At 36.6% G+C, this 17,985-nt stretch overlaps 1 protein-coding gene across 2 annotated transcripts in view; it reads left to right on the top strand.

The window, feature by feature from the left end:
* The first annotated feature begins 582 nt into the window (after window positions 1–582).
* Window positions 583–17,985, top strand: part of PI15 (peptidase inhibitor 15) — a 31,217-nt gene continuing 13,814 nt past the window's right edge. Inside the window, exons 1-2 of one of the 2 annotated variants that reach the window (XM_072804175.1) lie at window positions 583–757; window positions 1,321–1,622. In XM_072804175.1, the coding sequence (XP_072660276.1) occupies window positions 1,350–1,622 (273 nt within the window). In that variant the 5' untranslated portion in view covers window positions 583–757; window positions 1,321–1,349. Of the gene's footprint in view, window positions 758–1,292; window positions 1,623–17,985 lie in introns of both variants that reach the window. The other variant, XM_072804174.1, reaches the window with a different exon arrangement.

The raw sequence follows: 17,985 nt of genomic DNA, 5'->3' as shown, positions 1-17,985 counted from the left end.
GGGAGAGAGGGTGAAACAGGACAGAGGGAGAGAATAGACACAGAAACTAGAAGAATTAAGCCACATGGAGACAGAGAGTACAACCACTTGAACATCTATTATCCTAATATCATATGCTATAGTTTGGCTACTACTGATTTGCCTGGCATCCCTCTTGAATCATATTTGTGGCCACCCAGATTAATGATGTGAGCTGATCTCTTGATTTAATATCAGCTTGCTCTTTTCAGCTCCCATGTCATTTACTGTCTTAAAAAAAAATGTACTGCTTGTTACTCAGCCGTCTGTGTTTTCAAGAACTCAATCTTTTTTTTTTTTTTCCTCCTTTTTGTATGGGAACCAGGAACTAGAAAGCATTAAATGAGGAAAATTAACCACTCACAGAAAAGGTGAAAGCCCAGAGAAAAGGGGTTTGTCTTTTATGGTTTATATTTTGTAAGCTGTGGGTGTGACTCAATTTCCTCACCACCCACATAAAAAGGTTGCCACCCAATCACTGTTTTTTTCTATCCAAAACCCCTCCCCTTTGATTTTGGCTAGGAGAGACCCTAAGAAAGACTGCCCTTTCTGGAAGTTGCAGCCTGTGACATATAAAAGCTGTTAGCTGCTCCTGCAGCCAGCAGCATTCAAACCTTGCAGAGTTTTGCTCTCTGAGAGCTTGTAATAAGACACACTCTTAAAAGAGTTCATGCTACAACCTAGCAAAGAACTTTAAGTTTTTGGAAGAACAATATATTCATTTTGGCATTCTGCAGAGGTAAGCTCTTTAGCTCAACAAGTTTATTTTGCATGCATTCGTTTTATACTAGCTCACATTTTTATTTTATTTTATATTTTTAAAAAATGAGATTGACTTATTATAACTATTTTTTGTGTGTATTTTATCACTTGGTGTCCATATATGTCTAGGACACATTTTCAGCACATTCTCTGTTGTTACCTGTGATGCATTTTTCCTTCTCACTCTCAAAATTAATTTCAATTCCTAAAGATTTCCCTCTGAAAATATGCAGCAATGCATTATGTGGTGCAGGCATTTGGGGCAAGTGGTTCACATTCATTTTAGGGTTAGTACTCATGTTGTTTATTTTTCTCTAGCTATAGGAAGTTTCCTTCAGGAATCTGCCTCATAACACCAAGTAAAATGTGTAACAACTACCAATAGGTTGTTTCCTAGGCTTGAGTTCAACATCTGTTTGAATTTTTCAGAGAAAATCAAATCAGGTGATGCTCCCAAATGATGACTTTGTAAATTCATACCCACTGCCCCCCCCCTTTTTCTTTTCTCATAGACCCTAACTCTACCTTTCTGCTTTAAAGCAAAGTAAACCCTGCCTTCAAACCTCAAAATGATAGCAATCTCTGCAGTCAGCAGTGCACTCCTGTTCTCCCTTCTCTGTGAAGCAAGTGCCGTCGTCTTACTCAATTCCACTGACTCATCCCCGCCAACCAATAATTTCACTGATATTGAAGCAGCACTAAAAGCACAACCAGATTCTGCGGATCTCCCCAAAGCCAGGCGGAAGCGCTACATTTCGCAGAATGACATGATCGCCATTCTTGATTATCATAATCAAGTTCGCGGCAAAGTGTTCCCACCAGCAGCAAACATGGAATATATGGTAAGAGGAATTTGTTTTCTTTGAGTTCTGAGCGAGGATGCTGGATTTAAATTGTTCGTCGAAGAACCTAAAGAGTGTTTCTATGTTAAGGGGTATGGGGCTCTGGACACATTTGAGCTAAGGAAAGGTTCTTTATGTGTCTAGTAAGCTTAAATTTTGTTCCATCCTGGGATTAAAAGAGAGGGGCAGGTTCTCATTTTCTTTTGGGACTTCCATAACCACTGATGAATCAGGTCTTATATAAGAAACAGACATAAAGAACGGGGTGTGTTGACTGACCACATTTGAAAGGTACATGTTTTTAAAAAATATTCACATGGAACTTTCTCTGTGCTCTGTTTACCTAATAGTCATATTTATCAACTAAAGCATTTCTTGAAAATATTTTTTTTAATTTATAGGTTTTGTGTACATGATTTGTTCTCTGGGTAGGTGTCTCTTCCCTTTCTTGGACAAAACTCTTCCTAATGCTAATCTATTTGTGTTCTCAGAGAACATGCTGACTTTTTCCTCTTTGTGATTTACTGCTTTGTCGTTCAGATAACAGTGAGGCCAGCACACTTGCACACTGTTCCAACTTGCCATGAACACATTCTTTTGCTCTTTTAAAAATAGGCACTCTGTGTTTAAATCAGTCTACTTAGGAAGTAAAAAACAAAACAAAATCCTTGGTTTGGTATTGAAAGGATAGCTGTGTTTTTAAAGTTATTCTATTTTCTGTTTTATATTTATGCAAGTTTATGGCTTAGAGTACAGCATCTTCTAAGAGCACAGCTTGGAGCCTGTTTAAGGCAATGAAGATCACCAGTATGGTTTTTCTAAGTTGGGGGAGGGAGGTGGTGCCACTAACAACTTCTTACAAGTGCTGGCCTAAAATTTGGTATTTCTATCAGATTCTAAATTCATCTCTTTTATTTAAATAAGCTTTTTAAGTTTGACTAATTGCAGATGTCAGAGTTACAGGAAAAATAAAGACTTGCCAAATATAAGAGAGTCATAGTTCATAGAAGTACAATTTAGACTCTATGAAAATGCACTTTCCCAGGATTTTTCTAAAGAAAGAGGAAAAGGAGATATAATCAGTCCTGGTGTAGGAATATCAATATAGTCTTATGATTAAGAATATGGGCTTTGGAATCTAAATGCTTGTATTCAAACCTCAGTCCTGAAATATAACCTGCATGAATTTCTTATTTCATTTTCATCATTTCTTATATGAGGATAAATGTCTAACCTACCACATAGGGTTGTAATCAGGAAAGTATGAGTTGAGGGGTTGAGCAATTAGACCAGAGCCTAGATCAAAATAGACCTTCAATAAACATTAGCACTTTCTAGAAGGTGATATATCGATGTAGAAAGAAAAACAAATAAGGTTTCTTTTTTTTATGCATAAGATTCCATGTGAGATCAGAAAAGTATAGTGTATAGACTATGGGGTTAGGAAATACTTCCTGGCTCTAATCACATCGGTATGCAGACAAAAGTAAGGTTAAGATAGCGAAAGTGTTTTAGAAGCGAGCTCCTCTGAGTTCAAACCTTAGACTGCTGGTTACTTTGTGACTTCATGCAAGTTACTTCATGTGTGTGAAATTGTTTGCAATTGTGTGAAATTGTGTGCAATTTCCTTATCTGCAAAATGGGAATAATAATATAGATAATAACCAGCCAATATAGAATACAATCCACTATTTTAATGATATTGAAGGCAGAGGGATCATCATGAGTAAAGGTGGGGTAAAACACAATAGAAATGGTTGAAAAAAAGCCCACACTTTTCTGGTTATTTTTTTCCCCACTGATCAAGAATTCATTCATTTTGCATGCATTTATTTAATTTTTTCTATGTGCCAATGACTTGGCTAATTGTTTCCATAGATGATCTCATTTGATAGCTCATATTCTTCCTACAAGGTTAAGATTGTGATCTTCATTTTACAAGTAAAATCACTTAGACCTAGAAAAGCTAATGACTAGGCCAAGGTGGTATGAACAGTGAATGGTATTAATGGAGCTAGAATTTAAGTCTATGTAATTTCAAAGCCAATGTTTGTGTTGGGAAGCATCTTTCCATTTGCTAGGTTTATTAAATGCTCCATTGGGGGAAACCCCTGGAGGTGTCAGGATATCTTTGTTTCCTCCTTTAAAATGCCGGCTAAAACCCTATAGTATTCATATTCTATTCTATTCTTATTTCTCAAATATAGGATCTATGATATGATTTCTTTTGTAAGAACCAGATACAGTGCTGGTTATGTCAGTAGATGCTTAATAGATCCTCCTTCATTCAGTAAAGTTAATGAGAAGCAGTAATTAGATCAGTAAGTTCTATAAAATAAAATATGACTATCTCAAGTTGTCATGTATATACAAATACTGCATATAATTCATTTGCACATGTATTTATTTATTTAATATTTGTTGAGCATTTACTATATGTCAGGCACTATTCTAAACACTGGGGATATATTCATGAATAAAATAGAATCCTTGACCCCCTGGTGGGAAACCTCACAATAAATAAGATAAATAAAGTACATAGTACTTTAGAAGGTGTAAGGTTGTGGTGAGAAAAATTAAGTAGGTTGTGGTTAGATTGTGCAATTTGATAGGGTGGTCAGGAAAGGCCTCACTAGCAGTGTCCTGGAGGGAGGTGAGGCAGTCTACCACATTGATAGATGAGGTAAGAACTTCCTAGATGGAGGGAAGAGCAAAGGAAAGGCCATGAGAAGTGACAAAAGTGATTAGTTCAATTAGAAAAACATGGTCAATTTAATGAAATTGTAAGTCTGAAGGACTGAATCAGTGGAGCCATTGAAATAATTCACATGGATCCCTCATGAAGACTCAGAGAAACACTGAGGGAAGTAAGCATAATAGACTGCTTGGAGGTTGGAGTAGAAACTGTAAATGACTAATCTTTGGGCCAGGTGAAAAATATAGATCTCACCTTACCGCTCATCTTTATTTTGACTTGTTCAATGTTGATTTGGATTGTGAGCAGTCTACAAGTGAACTCCATCCCTAACCTTTACTCTGTACCTCAAACCCTGAGGACCCTTGCCTCACTAGGACCACTAGCTGCATGTGCAAATCCTTATCAGTGAGTGATAGCAGCCACAGGAGCCTCATTGAAGATGGTCTTTAGTTCAGGGCTTTTGTTGACCATGCTGGCCTGATTTGGGTCCCTTTCACCCACAATTTTCTCTCTAACCCTTTTTCCCTTGCTGTCTCTCTCCATCAGTCTCTTCCTTAGCTTATTCCATGATTTACAAGGCAAACCTTGTAAATCAAGTTTTGTATCCGAATGCTATTTGTTGATATATATTTTTTATCCTTACAAGCATATTCGATTTCTTCTTTTTGGGGGGAGGGAGAAGGCAGAGGGAGAGAGAGAATCTTAAGCAGGCTCCACACCCCCAAGCACAGCCCCAATCACAGCTCAATCTCAGAAGCCTGAGATCACGACCTGAGCCAAAATCAAGAGTGTCGCTTAACTGACTGAGCCACACAGGCACCCCATTAATTGCTCCTTCTTTTAACTGCTACAAAATAACCCTTCATATCTGCTATTCTGCTCTCATCAATCAATATCAAACTCAATCTATACTTATTTGTATAGTTCTTGCAAGCCTTCTAATTTTAAGCTTTCAGGATGCTAAATCTATGTGTAGTCACCTTTGTATCTCTATTTTTTGAGACAATTCTTGAGTATAGACAATAATCAACCTTTATTTGATGATTTAGTTGAAGTCTCTATAAATTGTTATATGTTTATAAGTACCATAAATTTTAATATATATTTTAATGGAAATTTTTATTATCATGTATGATATTTTATCACATGCACCTAAGGTTTAAACAAAAATTTTTCCTAAATTCTAAAAAAACCCCTTAAAATTAAGTGATTTTATCTTATTTTAAGTACTTGGTTATGTCAGTGTACTCTTGACTAAATAAAGTAGAAGCACTTTGGACACAGACTGTTGACATCCATGTTATAGTTGTATAATATTTTCTTTGGATATTTTGTTCATGATTTTAGTAAAAAATACATATTTGAAATATTTAACTTTCTAAACACAGTACCATTTTAAAATAATAATAGTATAGATAGGGCTTAAGATACGCAAGTCAAACTTCTTCACTCTTGGCCTCTGTTCCACAATTAGTTTATTGACAAATTTCCAGAGCTCCTTGGACACCAGCTGTTTTTCATTCTTCTAAGGGCAGCTTAAACCATGACTCTAAACCACAAACCACACTAGTTTCTTAGAATAAGAATTATCCCCAAAAGAATGAAATTGCAAGACTCACACATGGAGTAAAATTTTTAAGATATTCCTTGAATTCAAGTCAATTGAATAAATTGATTTTAAAAATGTTTAGTACTCTCTATAAGAGAATGAGATCCATTATAACAGTAATCTTTGTCTTTAGAGTATAAACAAAACTAAAAAAATACAAAACAAATAAGAAAGAAAACCCTTAGCATATAATTCAGCATAATACACTGCTGCATAGGTTTGATGTAATCAATGATGTACAGATAAATCATGGAGAAATCAAAGAAAGAAGTGATAATCTTTTGTTGGCAGTATCATGAAAGGCTCTTTGGAGGAAGGACATTTGAGGTAGATGTTCAAGAGGGGCAGGGTTGGCTGTTAGAGCAGATAAAATAATGCAAAAACACCAGGAAAGAAAGAGCATAATGCTTTAGCCATGTTTTCGAGGAGTTTGAAAAAGTACTGAGGATCACTTCATACAAAAGTAACTAGGGAGACTGTAGAAGTTTTAGAACAGCATCAAAACTGCATTTTAGAAAGATGGCCCTAACAATTGATGCAGTTTAGATTCCTGGTGGAGTTGGCTGGGAAGTGGCAATCACTGAGTTGGTAGTGCCAGTCCTAAGCAAGGTAAGAAGGTGTTGGACACCTGTGCCTACACAGCAGCAGGTGTGAAGAACTACCTAAAGCATGATGCATGAGATACCAGTCTTTGTAGTCAGTATACAGTGATGGAAAGGCAGGTGAAGGACAGTGAAAATATAATGTGGAGATGAGCTGAACAACTTAAAGCTAAGAGACTGTAATATAATTTCAGTATGTTGATAATATGGCCCATTTCATTGGTTTGGTGTCTGCAAAAATTCTATACAGAACTAAGAGGATAAGGCTTCCTAGACTTCTTTGGAAAAGAGAAAAATACTAGTTACCAGTCACAGCAGGTAGTAAAGTAACAGAAATCATGACTCCAATGAATGAGTGGAGAATAGATTAATGCATCCTTGGAAATAGCCAATAAACTATTTGCCTACGGTAATTTATGGCTCAGAAAGGATGAAAAAGCTGATTTTGTTCATTTGGGCTTCATGTGGAAGAGGATGTAGATGGTGTTAAACTCCTTTTTTTCTTTATTCAGTAGTTGACCAAACTCTTGTGATGTCTATCGTTGTCTTTTTTTTTTTTTTTTTTAATGAAACCATATATTGTCCCAGATGGCACATTTCCTCTCATTTGGGAAGGATAACTCAATTTTCTTGTTATAAACAAGAGAAATTTGATGTGTCTAACCTAAATCTTTTCAATGAATGCTTTTATGACTACTAGAAAGCCTCGTGAGACCCGTTGCCAGCCAGCGGTGAACTGAGAAAGACTGCTGACAGGAAGGCATTTCTCCAGTGCTTTTGGAACTCCACATTCCTGTTCTCATAGATGTAGAGCCTTTTAAGTGTCTTGGCTTCCATTAGAGACTGGGCACATTTTGTAGGAATTTTCTTCCAAGGTGCACGTTGCTTAATATTACTTAGTGTTACTTATATATGAATGTTCAACTCTTCATGTATGGAGCCAGCTGAAGGTTGAGAACATTTTCTTTGTGACCATTTTGAATACAGGCTCTAAAGCGCAAATGGAAATGTTAACACAGTATGATTCAGAACCTCACCATGAGGTGGTAGGCAGAAAAGCTGTGAATCACATGCAAGCCATATATATATGGTGACTATATTTCCTAGTATTACAACACTGCTTTTTTGATGGCAAATGATATTTGACCACATACAACAGTGTAGAAAAATAAGTCTATTGTATTTCCTGCTAAGTATTTGTAGAACCTAGCATTATATCTGTTCCACAGAGAAGACTCAATAAATATTTGTGGAACACCTGAATGAAGTCTTTTAATGTAAAGAACTTTGATGTAAAGAACTGAGGCTCTAATGGTCTGATGGGCAAGAGTCAATGGGCAAGAGTCAATAAATGCATTGTTCAGTCACTCATCTCATAATATTTACTCATGTGCTTGGCACAACTCCAATGACTCCAATGACTTGTGCTGGGGTATTCAATGGGGAGCAAAGAGGCACTCTTATAGAAAGAACTGTGAGCAGACAAGTAAGTGCAAAAACAGTGAGTTGAGTGCTAAAGTAGAAAAAATACAGGGTGCTTTGGGATTACATGAGACATACTTAGGCCAGACGTGGACTCAAGGTATAGAGGGAGGGAAGGTGTAGTAGGTGTGCTAGGGTGCTCTTAGAAGGTAAGTGGTACACTGGAAGCAAGGATAAAAGTTCAATATGACTCGGATAGTATATAAAAGAAAAAGTGGTGCTTGATGAGACTGGAAAAGGCATGCAAAACTTGTTTAGTTTTATTATAAAATCAAAACTTGTTTAGTTTTATTATAAAATCAAGATAAGGTTTTAAGCAGGGAAGTTATATGATTAATTTGCATTTCAGAAAAAAATAATTTGCATTTCAGAAAGGTCATTCTGGCTACAAGGGGAAGAGGAAGGGATTTGATAGGGCAGAAATAAAGGCCGGATGTGCACCCTAGAGGCTGTTCTACTGGTGTAGGTGAGACAACTGAATACTCTAACACTGAAGCCCATTGCTTTGTAACAAAGTGAAGTTAGGGATCAAATCAGTAAGAATAAGTGATTTGAAGGCACCTAGGTGGCATAGTTGGTTAAGCATATGACTCAGGTCATGATCTCAGGGTTGTGAGATGGAGCCTCATGTCCGGCTCTGTGCTGAGCATGGAATCTGCTTGAGGTTCTCTCTCCCTTTCCCTCTGCCTCACCTACATGGCTCACTCTCTAAAATAAATAAATAAATATTTAAAAAATAGAAGTGAGTGAGCTACATTATTAAATAAAGATTTATATGATGAAGCAGTCAAGGAGGACACCTCTGCTTTTGACTAGGACTGCTGGGTTTCTCAGAGTTAGAGAACAAAAAATCAAGGGCAGGTTTCAGGTAGTCATTGAGTGGCTGTAGGTTTATTATCCAGGGTACACATCTACAAAGGTTGAAAAAAGTAGCTAGTATGTGGGAGGGAACATTCTTCAACTATAAAAATTTTTGGATAGGAGTATGCTTTTGTAATCAACGTGTACCGCTCTGCATAATAGGAGTATGGTAGTGTCATGGAGACAGCATGGATGGATGATTTTATGTCTGGGAATCTACTCAAGAATTTTTGCAAGGAAGTTTCGTGTATCTTTTTTTTTTTTTTTTTTTTTAAAAAAAAGAGTGCTGAGGCTTAAATCAACACAAATCCAAATCTGTTTCAGGGGCCTAGGTAGTACCAGGCCCACCTAGTTCTTTTAACATGCTCAGGATAAAGTTTTCTTGGAAACTAATCAAAGGACTTCAGAATAATAGAAGTTGACTATTCTGGTATGGTGTCCTGAACTTAGCACATGGAAAGCATGTACTAGTCAGTGGCCATTAAATAGTTATGAACTTGAGATGTTTAATAGTCTATGAGAATTTCTGAAGAATGGTGTGCGAAGGGGTTAGAGAAAATCAAGACTAACAGCTTAAACTGGTCAAGGAAAATGTTTGGCATAAAATGCATCATAGACTGAGGTTTGGAGGGATGAGATTCAAATTTTTCCAATCTGTATTACCCATAGTGTCTAAATCAGGTACCAAGCATTTTTTTTGACATGAATATGGAACAATGCCCAACAAGTTGTGTCTTTATACTAAATTTTTCATGACTCTTAAAATTTCACACCACATACTCCAAACTGAAACAGTTGGGGAATGTTGCTTAAGGACACAATATTTTCTTCTCCTAAAAAGTGCATCATATTCATGTTTTATAATTTCATTAAATATGAACATTCTACCAAATCGGTCTCTCTGCATTCCAGAGAGATCATGTTTTCAGCAGGCAGTAGGTAGGCGGAAAGGCATTTGAATTCCTCTGACCACGTGGGCAATGGTAAGGTTTAGGGTTTGCATGTGTATCATAGGATAGTTTAACAGTCAAGAAATCAGTTTTTAGATTATTAGAACACTGAGTTGGTGAAAAAACTTAACCACAAATGAAAATGTCTTCCTGGCTCATGATTCCAGTATTAAATGGTAGGTGAAGGGTATTATATTTCCCTGGAAGGAGAATTCTTGCTAGAATCCATCAACAAATGATCTTAAAATTTAAAGATAAAACCTATATTAAAGAGGGATTTAAGGAGGGGAATTGATGTTTTAAGACATCTAAAATGTTCTCTAATTTTTATCTTTCACTGTCTGATGTTATTTCCCCTGGAAGCAAGCTCCTTATTATCTATATACAATTCTGGTTTTGATTATTTAGTTGCTTCAGGGTTTATCTGTTTTTACTTTATCTGATTGCCTGCTTTGTTGAGATTAAAGCTTGATGTCTCTTAGACTTTAGGCTGCCAGATAACATGATCAAAAGTGCACCTCACACTGCTTCCCATTTTAGGTGGCTTTCTAGTTCACTTGTCATCACCACCATTCCAGTGCCTGCATTCACTCTTATAATAATTTCTACCATTAAGTATACCCTTGTCTTCTTAGGGCTGTGCTAAATACTCTTCAGTCACAATCTGGTCTAACTCTCAGAAAAGTCTTGAGAGATGAGGACAATTTTTCTCATTTAGAAACAGGAAACTCGGGGCTTGGAGAGCATAAATAACTTCCCCAAGGTCACACAGCAGGTAAATCAAAATGATGAGAATATAGTTCTAAATGACAACAAAGCCCTGCCTTGAAAGACCGTATACTACACGCGCCCCTTCATGTGTGCATCTCCTGCTCTTGAGACCACTGGCTAAGGTATTTCTCTATAAGCATTTTCTCTGAAGACCTCATTGAATATTAGAAAGTATTTCTTCACATGGAATCAAATCTTGCTCCCAGTATTCTTTCTACTCTTCATAACCATACAGGAAAACTCTGCATTGTGATAGTGCTTCAAGTCTTTTTTTTTAATTTTTTAATTTATTTATGCATGAAAGACACACACACACACACACACAGAGAGAGAGAGAGAGAGAGGCAGAGACACAGGTAGAGGGAGAAGCAGGCTCCATGCAGGGAGCCCAACGTGGGACTTGATCCCAGGTCTCCAGGATCACGCCCTGGGCCACAGGCGGTGCTAACCCTCTGAGCCACCCAGGCTGCCCTGCTTCAAGTCTTTGAAAGGTGTAAACATTGATGCTTGGACCCCTGACCCCTGACCTTCTTAGCGTTCAGCCCTTTTGTGTTAAGTATCTATATTAAGCACCTCTTGCAGAGTATGGCCAACATAACCTATCAGGAAAAGTCGCACAAAATATTTGCCTTCTGCAAATACTGGAAAGGTAAGAAGTTGTATTATTAAGTAAATAGGAAATCAGTGTACTACCCCACACTTTTTACCACACATACACACATGAATGGTGCGCATTATTGTGGGAAATGGAAGCAGGGTGGCTCTGATCAAGGAATGCCTTTTGTCCTGTTGTCATCTCTAGTTGCATTCCGATATGTGTGTGCTCTTCTTACAGGAAGGTGCCTAAAATATATATGATCTGACAAGTGCAGAGTAACAATGACCAGCTCATTCTCCGTTAATTCTACTTCTATGGCTGCATCCTATAGTTAGGTTTTCAGAATCAGTGGGCACCTTCTCCTGCTGATTTGGATCATATTCTTGTATTCTTATGAGTTGCATATTGGTCAAATGTATACTTTAAATGCAAGTTCAGTGTCATTAGAGTGAAAAATGCTTCTTAAATTTTGTATCTTTTTTTCAAGACTGGATTTTCAGAATGCTTTGTATGTTTCTCCCATGTGTTATTTGTAATATCTTAGTTAATAAAGTCATGTACAATTCCCATGATATCTAAATAAACACTGTAAATCCATCTGTTATTTCTATATTCATATCTGTGTGAGCACAGAATACATGTTCCTTTCTACTGAAATTGTCAGTGTCAGAGTGAATGATGTTGGCTGATTTATATAGCAACAAATACAACGATCTCTCTACCTCTTTCACCAATAATTCTGTCTTCCAAGAATACACAGAACAAATATCATCATAGAGTTTAGCACCCAGCATTTGTGACAGTGAGACTTTTTTTTTTAGATTTTATTTATTTATTCATGAGAGACACAGAGAGAGAAAGGCAAAGACATAGGCAGAGGGAGAAGCAGGCTCCATGCAGGAAGCCCTATGTGGGGCTCGATCCCGGGACTCCAGGATCATGCCCTGAGCTAAAGGCAGACACTCAACCACTGAGCCAACCAGGCATCCCGACAGTGAGACATTTTTGTGATAAAAAGCTATTTTTAATTTTTATTTAAACTTCAAGCAATAACATACTAGAGTTTAGAGGAGGATACCAATGTTAGTGCTTATATGTGAAAACTACCACATGTTAACCTTTAGAAATGTCCCCTTCTTCTTAAGCATCCCCTGTGGTGTGGCAGGGGGCGAGTAGGGTTGGAAGAAGAGAGAAGAGGCCCAAAGTTCTCTGCAACCAAAATGACTCTCCACCAAATAAAGCTTTAGACAATAATTTCTAACCAGAAGAAAATGGAACTACTTTGTAAACACATATTCAAAATCCCCAATCTTAACATTTTGATTTGATAGGTCCAGGATTGGGCTAGGCATCTATCTTCTTGAAAGTTCCCCAGGAGATCTTGGAGTAATTTCTCAGGTGAGAAATTTCTTAAATCATGGTTTAGGATACAAAACTGAGCTGAGGAAAATATTATGTGGTTTAAATATCCACTTGTTTGTTAAGAGACTATATATTGAAAGAATTAATTGGCTAAGCCAAAGGAAGAATTGTCTCAGTGATAATTCTATATTATCAAAAAATTTCACTTGAAATTATTCAGCACCTCCTTTTACAAAATATCATGTGGGCACTGTGGGTCTGCAACATGAAATGCTGCTCATTTAGGAATATACTTGACTGACGAAGGAAACTTTAAAATAAGCAAACTTTAAGTAGCACATGATTTAAGTAGCACATGATTCTTTTGGAGTTTTTTAATGTAATGCATTATATACATTATGTATAACGTGTTGTATAATAATACATTTATATGATATTTACAGTTTGCAGTTCATTTATTCGTTTGGTATGTTTTTGTTATCTGTCTCTTCCCTAAACTTTGAGATAGAGTCTGTGTCCACCTGCTGGCTGTTGAATTCAGAGTATCCATTGCCTCCCAGTGAATATTCATTTACTGGCTGTGTAGATGAATGCATTACCTAAGGTCCCATTGGTTAATCTGGAAATGTGTATTTCTTGCATTTTCCACTGTTGAGGACAAAACAGCAGTCCGTGCGTGGTAAGTCTGTTGTAGGAGGTTTGGGGCAAAGGTGGCTCCAGGGACACTCTTTCCTGCCACCACCCATGGATATTAGGAGGGAAGATGTCACATCTATGTCAGCATATTGGTGATAATGATATCTTACATCAGAGTTCATAAACTGTAGGTCCATCAAACATTCTGATTAGTGAGCATGTTTAATTTTCTCTGCAGGATATTGAATGGTAGGAATTTTGCATTTTTTAAATTTATTTGCCAAATGTTAAAGTTGATACATTTCATATATTCATCAGGATTTCCAGATTATCCTGAAGAGTGGAAAGTTCTAGAGACATTGAGCCTACTTCCTACTTGTTAACAATTGGTTAGAGGGGCACCTGGGTGGCTCAGTGGTTGAGTGTCTGCCTGTGGCTCAAGGTCATGATCCTAGGGTCCTCTGCCTGTGTCTCTGCCTCTCTCTCTCTCTGTGTCTCTCATGAATAAATAAATAAAATCTTTAAAAAAAACCAATTGTTAGAGAGGAGTAGCTTCTTTGGATGGGGAAAATTTGCTCATTTCTGGTTCTCTTTTTTTTTTCTCTATGTAACTGTCCATAGGTCAAGCAGCAGTTGCACTTTGCCATCTTACACCCAATCCTACTTTATTCATTTTCCTTACAAACCGTCCCCCCAGCATAGTGATTTGAGTGCAACTATATTTATATAGTACTCTAATATTTTCAAAGCACTTGAGTCAAATACAGTTTCTTAGTGCAAATTTAGTCATGCATAGATTTAAAGAGCTGGAACTTTCTTTCCTAAACACTAATTGTATTTAAATACTCTTATTTCAAATTCTGAATGTATTATCTTTTATCCATGCCCTCATTAACATATATTAAGGCCTCATATATATGAAGCACTCCCTCAGTTAGGTGTCTCTTGCAATGACCTAGATGACAGATAATGATGGTTTTGACCAAGGTGGTAGCAATAGTGGTGTTGATCAGTGGTTGTATTCTGAAGGTACAGTATTTTGAAGGTAGGATCAACAAGGTATGTGATGGAGCAGACCAAGATTATGAAGCAAAGAAAGCATAAAGAGGACCATTTATATTTTTGGCCTGAGCAACTATAACAGCATTTGGTAAATTTCTTCTGTAAAGGATCAAATATAAGTATGGCATATGTTGTACCTACTCAATTCTGCTTTTGTAGCACAGCAGCAGCCATAGACAATATTTAACAGGCACAGGGACTGAATGAGAAGATGGGAAATGCCATTGACTGGTGGACGAAACACTAAGGAGTAGCTGGTGAGGGGATAAAGAGTGGGATGGGACTGTGAATATCTGGAGCTCAATTTGGGTATGCTAAATGGAGGCTTAAAGTAGATAGGTAGGTAGGTAGGTAGGTAGGTAGGTAGGTAGGTAGGTAGGTAAATTAGTCTGGAATTCGACTGAGTGGGCTGGAGATAAAATTGGGAACAAAACCACCAGCATATAAATGCTATTTCAGTCTATGAGACTGGATGAGATTACCTAGGCAGTGAATATGGATGAAACAACGGTGGGGGGGAAGGGAAATATGGATGTGGCCTGTGTCCTGAGAACCCCCTAGCACATGGAAGTTGGAACAATGAGGAAGAATCAGCAAGCATATGGAGAAGCAGCAACCAGAAGAAATCAAGGCAAGTGTAGGGTTATGAAACCAAGAGATGGGGGCAGGGGGTGTCCAGAAAGAGCAGGTGGACAGGCATGCCACACATTGCCAATAGAACAACTGAGATGGTGACCAGGAAATGGCCACTGATGGCATTGATAAGAGCTGTTTGGGTGGAGTGGAGGTGGGGTGGGGAGTCTGCCAGTGTGGACTCAATAGAGAAGAGAAGAAGAAAAACTGGAAACTCTCAGTTAAGACAACTCTCAGGGAATTTCATTGTAAGAGAAAGGAGAGAATGATGCAGTAATTGGAAGATGAAAAGGGATCAAGAGAGGCCTTTTTTTGTTTGTTTGTTGTTAAGAAATTTATGTCATTAGCAATGATCCCCTCTAAAGAAAAGTCTACTTCACATCATCTCTTTATAGAAATTTTTCTTTCCCACCTACATGAAAAGTAGTACTCATCGTACCTGAGGACAGTCATTATCTTCTTTTAAGCATTTAAAAAATGCTTAGGACCCTACATTGGTATTTTTATGATATAATGTGTTCTCATATTTTGTAGTTATTTTTGAGGCTTGAGGAAATTTTTTTTAATCAAGTTCCTTTAACTATCTACTTCTATAAAGTAGAATCGGTTTCATGAGTCTAATCAATGTCCAGAATTTCCCATATGAAAGCCCTTTCTTTTCCTCTTCCCTACCCCACCTGACATCACCCTCTATCTGTCTAGCCTTACCAAAGCTCCTTCCTACCCTCCTGTCTTGTTTAACACTGGGTCTGGTGTATTCAGCTCTTAGTGTCCTTTACCGATCATGGCACAGGCATTTCTACCTAATGGGGACAAATGAATCTATTTCAAATTAGAACCACAATCATGCCTGTGAAGCATTTTAAAAGTTTTTTGGCTGCCCTCAGAGGAAATAATTTTGTCATCACTTAATTTCTTTGTAATCGTTCTTTCTCACTTTTATAAATCAGTATTCTTTTTCCAATTTGACTAACCCAGGAAAAGATCAGTCTTAGAAGACTTATTTCTTTAAAACCTCAAAGCTTGTCTATCTAAATTGACTTAGTTTTTATCAGAATATACAAGAAATGACAACATAAATGTCAAAACACACAAAAAACATGGCTCCAATGGCATTGTTACCATAGCGTCTATGACAATAACTGATTTAGAAATGTGTCTCTTTTTAGCATTTTATGTCTTTGAAGATGGTATTCACCAGCAGAACAGATTTCCCAAGAGGTCAAATTGATATTCCTGGTTCTTCCTTAATTTAGATGCAATTCTTGTATCTTGGTCTATTCATAAATCTAGGATTCTGACAAACACATTTGTTTGATATTTATTACCAGCAGATTTAACTAAATTTCCTAAACTGCCATTTATACACTTAATATATTTGAGTTCTAAAAGTATTTCAATTGATTCATTGAAAATAATTTTCATATGTTGAAGTGTCTTAAAAGTCTAAGAAATACAGTGACTCTTAAGTTCTAAATTTTGAAATACTATTTTTAAAATTTAAGATTTTCTTGTGATTTTCAGCTTAAAATCACAAGCTAAATAATTACTCAGTGATTTACTTATGTAATTACAAGGGTAACCTGTTGCTTTAATGGGCACATTTTCTTAACTTTTACTAATTATTACGAATTTTAATATCAAGTGCACAGAGGTTCCTTAGCCAGGAATTCTTTGCTAATACCTCAAATTTGATTCTTTCAAACATTCCTACATTTAAATCTTATGTGTAGAATTAAAATATGATACCATTTTTAAAGGAACACTATTTCATTTCAGACAATGTTGAGGATGTATTTCCAAGTAATTTTTAGGGTTGCCTTCCAGTCTGACTACATTTCTTGTCCAAGATGTTGACTGGGATTTAAGATGGGCGCTTCAGATGTCAATGTGCTTCGTGATTCTGGCTGTCACTGTGTTGTGGATACCAAAACTTACAGATGGCTGGCAAAACAACCTCATCCCTGGGCTGGATCATATCACTATCCAATTCTTCTGTCTGCTTATGAAAGTCAGCGAACTTCTCCCATACTGCAACATTCTTTGATTTGATTTGGTATTTCTTTGGCTCAAGCTCTAAAGACTACTAAACTTGATGAGAATCTACATTCTTTTCATACCCTTCCTATTTCTTGGAGCTACAACTCTTCTAGATATTCAAATGACATCAGTTTAAATTTTGGATATTGCTCATGGCTTAGTGCAGCAATGTGGTTTCTACAGACAAGATGCTAACTTTATTTACAAGTAGAATAGTTCATGGTGAACATTTTAGTCCAAAGATAAATCAATAATTTTATAAGCTGACCAACTAAATGTCTCTAACAACAAGGAATGGAAGAAAACTTTGGAGCAGTAGGGCATACCTACAAGCATAGGATTGCTCTGACACTGTTTTAAACCATCTTTATTTTGTGCACTATCTAATTTAATCATAATACCTAAGTTCTAGTGGGTCTGATAAATGTTTTTGGGTATCCATTCATAATATTTCTAATTTTTGCCTCCGTTTTAGGAGGCAAGATCAAATTTTAAGTGCTTATAACTAAATTTTTTGTGAACTGGTATTACCTATTTAGAAGGGCAAAACCTAAAAATAAGAATGTTCAAGCTGGTTGAATAAAAGCTAAGTAAGTGTCAGGTATTTAGTATTTCCAACAAAAGGTAATAAATACTATGTTGCATATTTACTAGGCATTCCATAGGATGTTAAATAAGTGCACATGTGTGCCCTTTTATGTTGCTGTATTTGTAGGATCCAATATAAAATTATTTCAAATAAATGCTACACATACTCAGAAAAATTCAGCAGATTGCTCATCAAGCATCCAGAAATGTATATGCTAAGTTAAATGCTTAAGCAATTTATATCTTCATTTCATGAACTTTGTAAGTTGCTAAAATTATTTTACATAGTTGTACTAGCCACATTCATTTCAGTTTAGAGCTTCTGGATAGGAAAATATAGATCATATTGGACCACTCCCTACAGTCCCCATTTTTTAAAAAAAATTTTCTGTTGTTATTAAATAAAGTTATCATTTCTTGCTATTTTCAAACCTCAAAGATTTCTCATCATATTAGAGAATTTAAATACCA

Source organism: Canis lupus, chromosome 28 (assembly GCF_048164855.1).
Source record: "Canis lupus baileyi chromosome 28, mCanLup2.hap1, whole genome shotgun sequence".
In the NCBI taxonomy this organism is placed as follows: Eukaryota; Metazoa; Chordata; class Mammalia; order Carnivora; family Canidae; genus Canis; species Canis lupus.
Note: the sequence above shows the minus strand (reverse complement) of the source record. Positions and strands in the feature narration are given on the sequence as shown.